A 12,038-nucleotide genomic window follows, 5' to 3' on the forward strand; every position below is an offset into this window, starting at 1 on the left:
GGATGTCCAGAGTCATTATATCAATGCAAGTCTTTCTTTCCCCAACCAAAGACAGCTGGTTAGTGATGCAGAACAAGGTCAGCAGAGCGGGTTCAATTCCCATACCGGCTGAGAATTCTGAATTCTCCCTCAGTGTACCCAAACAGGCGCCGGAATGTGGCGACTAGGGGCTTTTCACAGTTACTTCATTGCAGTGTTAATGTAAGCCTACTTGTGACACTAATAAAACGAAAAAGACTTTGATCAGGTACTGAATAATAAGGGGAGGGGGGGAAAAGAGTAGCCCCCTGATCCAGCTGAGAACATGGAATGTGAGGGGCCTGAATGGACCAGTCAAGAGGGCCCGGGTGTTCGTGCACTTAAAGGGACAGAAGGCCGACGTGGTCATGCTCCAGGAGACACACTTGAAGGTGGCAGATCAGGTCAGGCTGAGAAAGGGATGGGTAGGGCAGGTCTTTCACTCGGGAATGGATGCGAAGAATAGAGGGGTTGCGATACTGGTGGGGAAGCGGGTGTCGTTTGAGGTGATGAATATTGTGGCAGATAATGGAGGTCGATACGTGATGGTGAGTGGTAGGTTGCAGGGGACGCGGGTGGTACTGGTGAACGTATATGCCCCGAATTGGGATGATGCCAGATTTATGAAACATATGTTGGGTCGGATCCCGGATCTGGAGGCAGGGAGCTTGATAAGGGGGGGGGGGCTTCAACACGGCGCTGGACCCAGCACTGGATATTTCCAGGTCCAGGATGGGTAAGAGGCCGGCTGCGGCCAAGGTGCTCAAGGGGTTTATGGACCAGATGGGGGGAGTGGATCCGTGGAGGTTTGCCGGACCAGTGGCCAGAGAATTTTCTTTTTTCTCGCACGTCCATAAAGCCTAGTCCCAGATAGATGTGTTTATAATGAGTTGGGCACTAATCCCGAAAGTGGAGGGAACGGAATATTTGGCTATAGCCATCTCGGACCATGCCCCGCATTGGGTGGAGCTTGAGTTGGGGGAGGAGAGGGACCAGCGCCCGTTGTGGCACCTCGATGTGGGACTGTTGGCAGATGAGGAGGTGGGCGGGCGGATCCTGGGGTGCATTCAAAGATACATGGAGGCCAACGACAACGGGGAGGTGCAGGTGGGGGTAGTCTGGGAGGCTCTGAAGGTGGTTAGGGGAGTGCTAATTTCCATTAGGGCCCATAGGGAGAAGTGAGAGAGGGAGAAATTGGTGGGGGAGATATCAAGGGTGGACAGGAGCTACGCAGAGGCCCCCCGACGAGAGCTGCTTAGGGAGCGACGAAACCTCCAAATGGAATTTGATCTATTGACCACGGGAAAAGCAGAGGCGCAGTGGAGGGAAATGCAGGGGGCGGTATATGAGTATGGGGAGGAGAGCCGGATGCTGGCACATCAGCTTCGTAAGAGGGAGGCAGCGAGCGAGATTGGTGGAATTAGAGATAGAGGGGGAAATACGGTGCGGAGTGTGGGGAGAATAAATGAGGTATGTAGGGGCTTCTATGGGGATCTGTATAGGTCTGAACCCCCGGAGGGAGGGGGGAGGGGATGCGGCGATTCTTGGACCAACTGAGGTTCCCGAGGGTGGAGGAGGAGCAGGTGGCTGCTTTGGGGGCGCCGATTGGGCTGGAGGAGCTGGTTAAAGGATTGGGCAGCATGCAGGCAGGAAGGCCCCAGGATCCGATGGGTTCCCGGTTGAATTATACAGAAAGTATGTTGACCTGTTGGGCTCGTTGCTGGCTAGAACTTTCAATGAGGCGAGGGAGGAGGGGACCCTGCCCCCGACAATGTCCCGGGCGCTGATCTTGTTGATTTTGAAGCGGGATAAGGATCCATTGCAATGTGGATCATATTGGCCGATTTTGCTCCTCAATGTAGATGCTAAGTTGTTGGCGAAGGTGCTGGCTACGAGGATTGAGGACTGTGTCCCGGGGGTGATCCATGAGGACCAGACTGGGTTAGTGAAGGGCAGGCAGTTAAACACAAATGTGCGGAGGTTCTTAAATGTGATCATGATGCCCTCAGTGGAGGGGGAAGTGGAGGTAGTGGCGGCTTTGGACACGGAGAAGGCCTTTGATCGGGTGGAGTGGGAGTATCTCTGGGAAGTGCTTGGGAGGTTTGAGTTCGGGGAAGGATTCTTAAGATGGGTCAGGCTGTTATATGGGGCCCCAGTAGCGAGTGTGGCCACGAACCGGCGCAGGTCGGAGTACTTTAGGTTGTACCGCGGGACAAGGCAGGGGTGTCCCTTATCCCCCTTGTTGTTGGCACTGGGAATTGAGCCGCTGGCCATGGCACTGAGGGAGTCTAGGAACTGGAGGGGATTGGTCCGGGGGGACACACCGGGTGTCATTATATGCTGATGACCTGTTGTTACATGTTGCAGACCCAGTGGAGGGGATGGCGGAGGTTATGCGGATCCTTAGGGAGTTTGGAGACTTCTCGGGCTATAAGCTCAACGTGGGGAAGAGTGAGCTCTTTGTGGTGCATGCGGGGGACCAGGGAAGGAGGATAGACGAGCTACCGCTGAAGAGGGCGGAGAGGAGCTTCCGATACCTGGGGATCCAGGTAGCTAGGAGCTGAGGGGCCCTACACAAGCTCAATTTGACACGGTTGGTGGAGCAGATGGAGGAGGACTTCAAGAGATGGGTTATGCTGCCACTCTCCTTGGCGGGTAGGGTGCAGTCGGTCAAGATGACGGTCCTCCCAAGGTTCCTGTTTGTGTTCCAGTGCCTGCCTATCCTAATCCCCCAGACTTTTTTTTAAACGGGTAAGCAGGAGTATTACGGGATTCGTATGGGCAAATAAGACCCCCGAGGATGAAGAGTGTGTTTTTGGAGCGTAACAGGGGGGGGGGGATGATCTGTAATTGGGTAATGGAGGGAGAGGGGACGGCGTGGAAGAGGCTACAGGTGGCGTCTTGTGTTGGTACGAGTCTGGGGGCGCTGGTGATGGCACCGTTGCCGCTTCCGCCGACAAGGTACACCACGAGTCCGGTGGTGGTGGCGACTCTGAAGATCTGGGGGGCAGTGGAGGCGACATAGGGGCGAGGTGGGGGCCTCGGTCTGGTCCCCGATAAGAGAGAACCACAGGTTAATTCCGGGTAGGATGGCTGGGAAGTTTCTGAGCTGGCATCGAGCAGGGATTAAGAGAATGGAGGACCTATTCATCGATGGGACGTTTGCGAGCCGAGGGGCGCTAGAGGAGAAATTTGGGTTACCTCCCGGGAATGCTTTTAGGTACGTGCAAGTGAGGGCGTTTGAGAGACGGCAGGTGAGGGAATTTCCGCTGCTCCCAGCACGAAGGATTCAGGACAGGGTGATTTTGGGTGTATGGGTTGGAGAAGGCAAGGTCTCGGCGATCTATCAAGAGCTGCAGGAGGCCTCGGTGGAGGAGTTAAAGGGTAAGTGGGAGGAGGAGCTGGATGAAGATCTGTGGGCTGATGCCCTGAGTAGGGTTAATTCTTCCTCCTCTTGCGCCAGGCTCAGCCTAATACAGTTCAAAGTTGTCCATAGGGCACATATGACAGGGGCGAGGATGAGTAGGTTTTTGGGGTGGAGGACAGGTGTGTGAGGTGCTCGGGGAGCCCAGCAAATCACGCCCACATGTCTGGACATGCCCGGCGCTGGAGGGGTTCTGGAGGGGCTTTGCGAGGACGATGTCCAAAGTGGTGAACACCCGGGTCAAGCCGAGCTGGGGGTTGGCACTATTTGGGGTATCGGACGAGCCGGGAGTGCAGGAGCCGAAAGAGGCCGGTGTTCTGGCCTTTGCGTCCCTGGTAGCCCGGTGAAGGATCCTACTAATGTGGAGGGATGCGAAGCCCCCAAGCGTGGAAGCTTGGATTAACGATATGGCAGGGTTCATCAAGCTGGAAAGGATAAAGTTTGCCTTGCGAGGTCTGTGCAGGGGTTCTCCAGGCGGTGGCAACCGTTCCTAAACTTTCTCACGGAACGTTAGGTGGAGGTCAGCAGCAGCAGCAACCCGGGGGGGGGGGAAGAGCGTTTGGTTTTTCTGTTTTATTTAGGTTAGAGTGGGGCGTTTTCCTTACTGCCGTGTTTATTTGTTAAATGGGGGTTATTGTATTTTGTTGGAAATCTCATGTATAATTTTTACTTGTTTTGTGCTTTATTCTTTTTTTTTCTGGTTGGAGTGTTTTGTTGAAAATCGTTGAACATTTGAATAAATATATATATTTTTTAAATAATAACTTACGCCTCCCAGAATGGTGGGATAAAGAGTCTCACTTTCAATAAGGTTCTTCACCTTAACAGAATATCAGTCCTTCACCTTGACAAACTTTCTGCTCGAAAGGTGATCTGCCCCCTCAGAATGTCAAACCCTCACCTCACAACTTACCTCCTGTCTCCCTCCAGCCATCCGGTGGAAATCAGTCTGATTGCATTTGGTTGAAAATTCATCCTTCTTCACAATCTGCAAAAAAAATAAAACTGTGCTAGATGCAAGACTGTGAAGCTTAAAAACACCAAACCTGTTCACAATGGCTCAGTCCAACTTTATTTAATCTGTGGCAGTAAATTACAAAACAGCAGCTCAAATAAATCTCAAAAGGAATCAGTGTCAACATTCAAAAGGCACAGGCGATGTCCCTCAAACTTCCCTTTACTGTGTGTGGCCCACTTGTTGTATTGCACTGTCCCTTCACGATGGTTCCAAAGAAAGCTCCTCACATCAACAGACATTCTGCCCCACATTCCCAACAAGGCACCACTGCACACACACACCTTAAAGAGACTGCTTGTTGCACAGTCTGCTATTCTCCCTGCATGGTAAGTTGTGGACTGCTGCATGGCTGTGCACTCAGAATATTGAACACGAGATCTGGAGGGACTGGCAGAGAAGCAAAGGCTTCAGAGAAATGACAAAGTCTGAAAGAGTCAGTTCTTGTGCATTCTAGTCCTAAGAACATGCGTTCTATTTTTCAAAAGATGAATGGACAAAGCAGCATTTTCCCCTACCTGTATATCACCCTTGTGAGAGCCTTTGTGACCATACATACATTCCACTTCTGCCTTATTCTTTTCCCACAGGTGAATCCGGAACAAAGGTTTGCAGCGCATGGCATCATTGACTCTGGGATCGTGAGGGGGCAGGTACATCCAGCCAATAATAAACAGCCCGTCTACCTGCAAATCAACACAAACCCCAGTGAATGTCCATCACATCAGCACTGTGCAAAACAACACAAGCACAAAACGTCACAATGCACTCACCGGAGATACTCACTCACACTGCAACACTCACAATCCAGAGCTCACTGGAGATATTCACTCACACTGCAACACTCACAATCCAGAGCTCACTGCAGATATTCACTCACAGTGCAACACTCACAATCCAGAGCTCACCGGAGATATTCACTCACACAGCAACACTCACAATCCAGAGCTCACCGGAGATACTCACTCACACTGCAACACTCACAATCCAGAGCTCACTCACACAGCAACACTCACAATCCAGAGCTCACCGGAGATATTCACTCACACTGCAACACTCACAATCCAGGGCTCACCGGAGATATTCACTCACACAGCAACACTCACAATCCAGAGCTCACTCACACAGCAACACTCACAATCCAGAGCTCACCGGAGATATTCACTCACACTGCAACAATCACAATCCAGAGCTCACTCACACAGCAACACTCACAATCCAGAGCTCACCGGAGATACTCACTCACACTGCAACACTCACAATCCAGAGCTCACTGGAGATATTCACTCACACAGCAACACTCACAATCCAGAGCTCACTGGAGATGCTCACTCACACAGCAACACTCACAATCCAGAGCTCACTGGAGATATTCACTCACACAGCAACACTCACAATCCAGAGCTCACTGGAGATATTCACTCACACTGCAACACTCACAATCCAGAGCTCACTGGAGATATTCACTCACACTGCAACACTCACAATCCAGAGCTCACTGGAGATATTCACTCACACTGCAACACTCACAATCCAGAGCTCACTGGAGATATTCACTCACACTGCAACACTCACAATCCAGAGCTCACTGGAGATGCTCACTCACACTGCAACACTCACAATCCAGAGCTCACTGGAGATATTCACTCACACTGCAACACTCACAATCCAGAGCTCACTGGAGATGCTCACTCACACTGCAACACTCACAATCCAGAGCTCACTGGAGATACTCACTCACACAGCAACACTCACAATCCAGAGCTCACTGGAGATACTCACTCACACAGCAACACTCACAATCCAGAGCTCACTGGAGATACTTACTCACACTGCAACACTCACAATGCACTCACTGGAGATATTCACTCACACTGCAACACTCACAATCCAGAGCTCACTGGAGATACTCACTCACACTGCAACACTCACAATCCAGAGCTCACTGGAGATACTCACTCACACTGCAACACTCACAATCCAGAGCTCACTGGAGATACTCACTCACACTGCAACACTCACAATCCAGAGCTCACTGGACATATTCACTCACACTGCAACACTCACAATCCAGAGCTCACTGGAGATATTCACTCACACTGCAACACTCACAATCCAGAGCTCACTGGACATATTCACACACACTGCAACACTCACAATCCAGAGCTCACTGGACATATTCACTCACACTGCAACACTCACAATCCAGAGCTCACTGGAGATATTCACTCACACTGCAACACTCACAATCCAGAGCTCACTGGAGATACTCACTCACACTGCAACACTCACGATCCAGAGCTGACTGGAGATATTCACTCACACTGCAACACTCACAATCCAGAGCTCACTGGAGATATTCACTCACACTGCAACACTCACAATCCAGAGCTCACTGGAGATGCTCACTCACACTGCAACACTCACAATCCAGAGCTCACTGGAGATATTCACTCACACTGCAACACTCACAATCCAGAGCTCACTGGAGATATTCACTCACACTGCAACACTCACAATCCAGAGCTCACTGGAGATATTCACTCACACTGCAACACTCACAATGCACTCACTGGAGATACTCACTCACACTGCAACACTCACAATCCAGAGCTCACTGGAGATACTCTCACACACTGCAACACACACAATCCAGAGCTCACTGGAGATACTCACACTGCAACACTCACAATCCAGAGCTCACTGGAGATATTCACTCACACTGCAACACTCACAATCCAGAGCTCACTGGAGATACTCACTCACACTGCAACACTCACAATGCACTCACTGGAGATACTCACTCACACTGCAACACTCACAATCCAGAGCTCACTGGAGATACTCTCACACACTGCAACACACACAATCCAGAGCTCACTGGAGATATTCACTCACACTGCAACACTCACAATCCAGAGCTCACTGGAGATACTCACTCACACAGCAACACTCACAATCCAGAGCTCACTGGAGATATTCACTCACACTGCAACACTCACAATCCAGAGCTCACTGGAGATATTCACTCACACTGCAACACTCACAATCCAGAGCTCACTGGAGATATTCACTCACACTGCAACACTCACAATCCAGAGCTCACTGGAGATATTCACTCACACTGCAACACTCACAATCCACAGCTCACTGGAGATATTCACTCACACTGCAACACTCACAATGCACTCACTGGAGATATTCACTCACACTGCAACACTCACAATCCAGAGCTCACTGGAGATGCTCACTCACACTGCAACACTCACAATCCAGAGCTCACTGGAGATGCTCACTCACACTGCAACACTCACAATCCAGAGCTCACTGGAGATACTCACTCACACTGTAACACTCACAATCCAGAGCTCACTGGAGATGCTCACTCACACTGCAACACTCACAATCCAGAGCTCACTGGAGATATTCACTCACACTGCAACACTCACAATCCAGAGCTCACTGGAGATACTCACTCACACTGCAACACTCACAATCCAGAGCTCACTGGACATATTCACTCACACAGCAACACTCACAATCCAGAGCTCACTGGAGATACTCACTCACACTGCAACACTCACAATCCAGAGCTCACTGGAGATACTCACTCACACTGCAACACTCACAATCCAGAGCTCACTGGAGATGCTCACTCACACTGCAACACTCACAATCCAGAGCTCACTGGAGATATTCACTCACACTGCAACACTCACAATCCAGAGCTCACTGGACATATTCACTCACACAGCAACACTCACAATCCAGAGCTCACTGGAGATACTCACTCACACTGCAACACTCACAATCCAGAGCTCACTGGAGATACTCACTCACACTGCAACACTCACAATCCAGAGCTCACTGGAGATACTCACTCACACTGCAACACTCACAATGCACTCACTGGAGATACTCACTCACACTGCAACACTCACAATCCAGAGCTCACTGGAGATACTCTCACACACTGCAACACACACAATCCAGAGCTCACTGGAGATATTCACTCACACTGCAACACTCACAATCCAGAGCTCACTGGAGATACTCACTCACACAGCAACACTCACAATCCAGAGCTCACTGGAGATATTCACTCACACTGCAACACTCACAATCCAGAGCTCACTGGAGATATTCACTCACACTGCAACACTCACAATCCAGAGCTCACTGGAGATATTCACTCACACTGCAACACTCACAATCCAGAGCTCACTGGAGATATTCACTCACACTGCAACACTCACAATCCACAGCTCACTGGAGATATTCACTCACACTGCAACACTCACAATGCACTCACTGGAGATATTCACTCACACTGCAACACTCACAATCCAGAGCTCACTGGAGATGCTCACTCACACTGCAACACTCACAATCCAGAGCTCACTGGAGATACTCACTCACACTGCAACACTCACAATCCAGAGCTCACTGGAGATATTCACTCTCACTGCAACACACACAATCCAGAGCTCACTGGAGATACTCACTCACACTGTAACACTCACAATCCAGAGCTCACTGGAGATATTCACTCACACTGCAACACTCACAATCCAGAGCTCACTGGAGATATTCACTCACACTGCAACACTCACAATCCAGAGCTCACTGGAGATATTCACTCACACTGCAACACTCACAATCCAGAGCTCACTGGAGATGCTCACTCACACTGCAACACTCACAATCCAGAGCTCACTGGAGATGCTCACTCACACTGCAACACTCACAATCCAGAGCTCACTGGAGATACTCACTCACACTGCAACACTCACAATCCAGAGCTCACTGGAGATACTCACTCACACTGCAACACTCACAATCCAGAGCTCACTGGAGATACTCACTCACACTGCAACACTCACAATCCAGAGCTCACTGGAGATATTCACTCACACTGTAACACTCACAATCCAGAGCTCACTCACACTGCAACACTCACAATCCAGAGCTCACTGGAGATACTCACTCACACTGCAACACTCACAATCCAGAGCTCACTGGAGATACTCACTCACACTGCAACACTCACAATCCAGAGCTCACTGGAGATGCTCACTCACACTGCAACACTCACAATCCAGAGCTCACTGGAGATATTCACTCACATTGCAACACTCACAATCCAGAGCTCACTGGAGATATTCACTCACATTGCAACACTCACAATCCAGAGCTCACTGGAGATATTCACTCACACTGCAACACTCACAATCCAGAGCTCACTGGAGATGCTCACTCACACTGCAACACTCACAATCCACAGCTCACTGGAGATATTCACTCACATAAGAACTAGGAGTAGGCCATCTGGCCCCTCGAGCCTGCTCCGCCATTCAATGAGATCATGGCTGATCTTTGTGGACTCAGCTCCACTCTCCGGCCCGTACACCATATCCCCGAATCCCTTTATTCTTTAGAAAGGCATCTATCTTTTTCTTAAAATCGTTTAAAGAAGGAGCCTCAACTGCTTCACTGGGCAAGGAATTCCAGAGATTCACAACCCTTTGGGTGAAGAAGTTCCTCCTACACTCCGTCCTAAATCTACCTCCCCTTATTTTGAGGCTATGCCCCCCTAGTTCTGCTTTCCCCGACCAGTGGAAACAACATGCCCGCATCTATCCTCTCTATTCCCATCATAATTTTATATGTCTCAATAAGATCCCCCCGCATCCTTCTAAAGGGACCTGGGTGTGCTGGTGCTTGTCATGTTGGCAAGTCATGTTGCAGCTGTATAGAACCTTAGTTAGGCCACACTTGGAGTATAGTGTTCAATTCTGGTCGCCACACTACCAGAAGGATGTGGAGGCTTTAGAGAGGGTGCAGAAGAGATTTACCAGAATGTTGCCTGGTATGGAGGGCATTAGCTATGAGGAGCGGTTGAATAAACTCGGTTTGTTCTCACTGGAACGAAGGAAGTTGAGGGTCGACCTGATAGAGGTCTACAAAATTATGAGGGGCATAGACTGAGTGGATAGTCAGAGGCTTTTCCCCGGGGTAGAGGGGTCAATTACTAGGGGGCATAGGTTTAAGGTGAGAGGGGCAAGGTTTAGAGTAGATGTACGAGGCAAGTTTTTTTACGCAGAGGGTAGTGGGTGCCTGGAACTCGCTACCGGAGGTGGTGGTGGAAGCAGGGACGATAGTGACATTTAAGGGGCATCTTGACAAATACATGAATAGGATGGGAATAGAGGGATACGGACCCAGGAAGTGTAGAAGATTGTAGTTTAGTCGGACAGCATGGTCGGCGCGGGCTTGGAGGGCCGAAGGGCCTGTTCCTGTGCTGTACATTTCTTTGTTAAACTCCAATGAGTACAGTCCCAGTCTACTCAACCTCTCGTCATAATCTAATCCCCTCAACTCTGGGATCAACCTAGTGAATCTCCTCTGCACTCCCTCCAGTGCCAATATACCCTTTCTCAGGTAAGGAGACCAAAACTGAACACAATACTCCAGATGCGGCCTCACCAACACCCTATACAATTGCAGCATAACCTCCCTAGTCTTGAACTCCATCCCTCTAGCAATGAAAGACAAAACTCGATTAGCCTTCTTAATCACCTGTTGCACCTGCACACCAAGGTTTTGCGACTCGTGCACCAGCACACCCAGGTCCCTCTGCACAGCAGCATGTTTTAACATCTTACCGTTTAAATAATAATCCATTCTGCTGTTATTCCTCCCAAAATGGATAGCCTCACACTTGGCAACATTGAATTCCATCTGCCAGACCCTAGCCCATTCACCTAACCTTTCCAAATCCTTCTGCAGACTTCCGGTATCCTCTGCACTTTTTGCTTTACCACTCATCTTAGTGCAGTCTGCAAACTTTGACACATTGCACTTGGTCCCCAACTCCAAATCGTCTATGTAAATTGTGAACAACTGCGGGCACAACACTGATCCTTGAGGGACCCCACTAGTTACAGGTTGCCAACCAGAGAAACACCCATTTATCCCCACTCTCTGCTTTGTTAGTTAACCAATCCTCTACCCATGCTACCACTTTACCTTCAATGTCATGCATCTTTAGTTTATGCAGCAACCTTTTGTGTGGCACCTTGTCAAAAGCTTTCTGGAAATCCAGATATACCACATGCATTGGCTCCTCGTTATCTACCGCACTGGTAACGTCCTCAAAAAATTCTACCAAATTAGTCAGACACGACCTACCCTTTGTGAACCCATGCTGCTTCTGCCCAACGGGACAATTTCCCTCCAGGTGCCCCGCTATTTCCTCCTTAATGATAGATTCCAGCATTTTCCCTACTACCGAAGTTAAGCTTACCGGCCTATAATTACCCGCTTTCTGCCGACCTCCTTTTTTAAACAGTGGTGTCACGTTTGCTACTTTCCAATCTTCTGGGACCACCCCAGAGTCTAGTGAATTTTGATAAATTATCACTAGTGCGTTTACAATTTCCCTAGCCATCTCTTTTAACACTCTGGGATGCATCCCATCAGGGCCAGGAGACTTGTCTACCTTTAGCCCCATTAGCTTGCCCAATACTGCCTCCTTAGTGATTACAATCATCTCAAGGTCCTCACCTATCATATCCTTAT

At 49.7% G+C, this 12,038-nt stretch overlaps 1 protein-coding gene across 1 annotated transcript in view; it reads right to left on the reverse strand.

Annotated features, from left to right (window-relative positions):
* Window positions 1-12,038, reverse strand: part of tango6 (transport and golgi organization 6 homolog (Drosophila)) — a 301,792-nt gene that overhangs the window by 250,319 nt on the left and 39,435 nt on the right. Inside the window, exons 5-6 of the mRNA XM_072466775.1 lie at window positions 4,976-5,143; window positions 4,356-4,430 (exon numbers count right to left, since the gene is read on the reverse strand). Of these exons, the coding sequence (XP_072322876.1) occupies window positions 4,356-4,430; window positions 4,976-5,143 (243 nt within the window). The remainder of the gene's footprint in view (window positions 1-4,355; window positions 4,431-4,975; window positions 5,144-12,038) is intronic.

Source organism: Scyliorhinus torazame, chromosome 10 (genome assembly GCF_047496885.1).
Source record: "Scyliorhinus torazame isolate Kashiwa2021f chromosome 10, sScyTor2.1, whole genome shotgun sequence".
Taxonomy (NCBI): domain Eukaryota; kingdom Metazoa; phylum Chordata; class Chondrichthyes; order Carcharhiniformes; family Scyliorhinidae; genus Scyliorhinus; species Scyliorhinus torazame.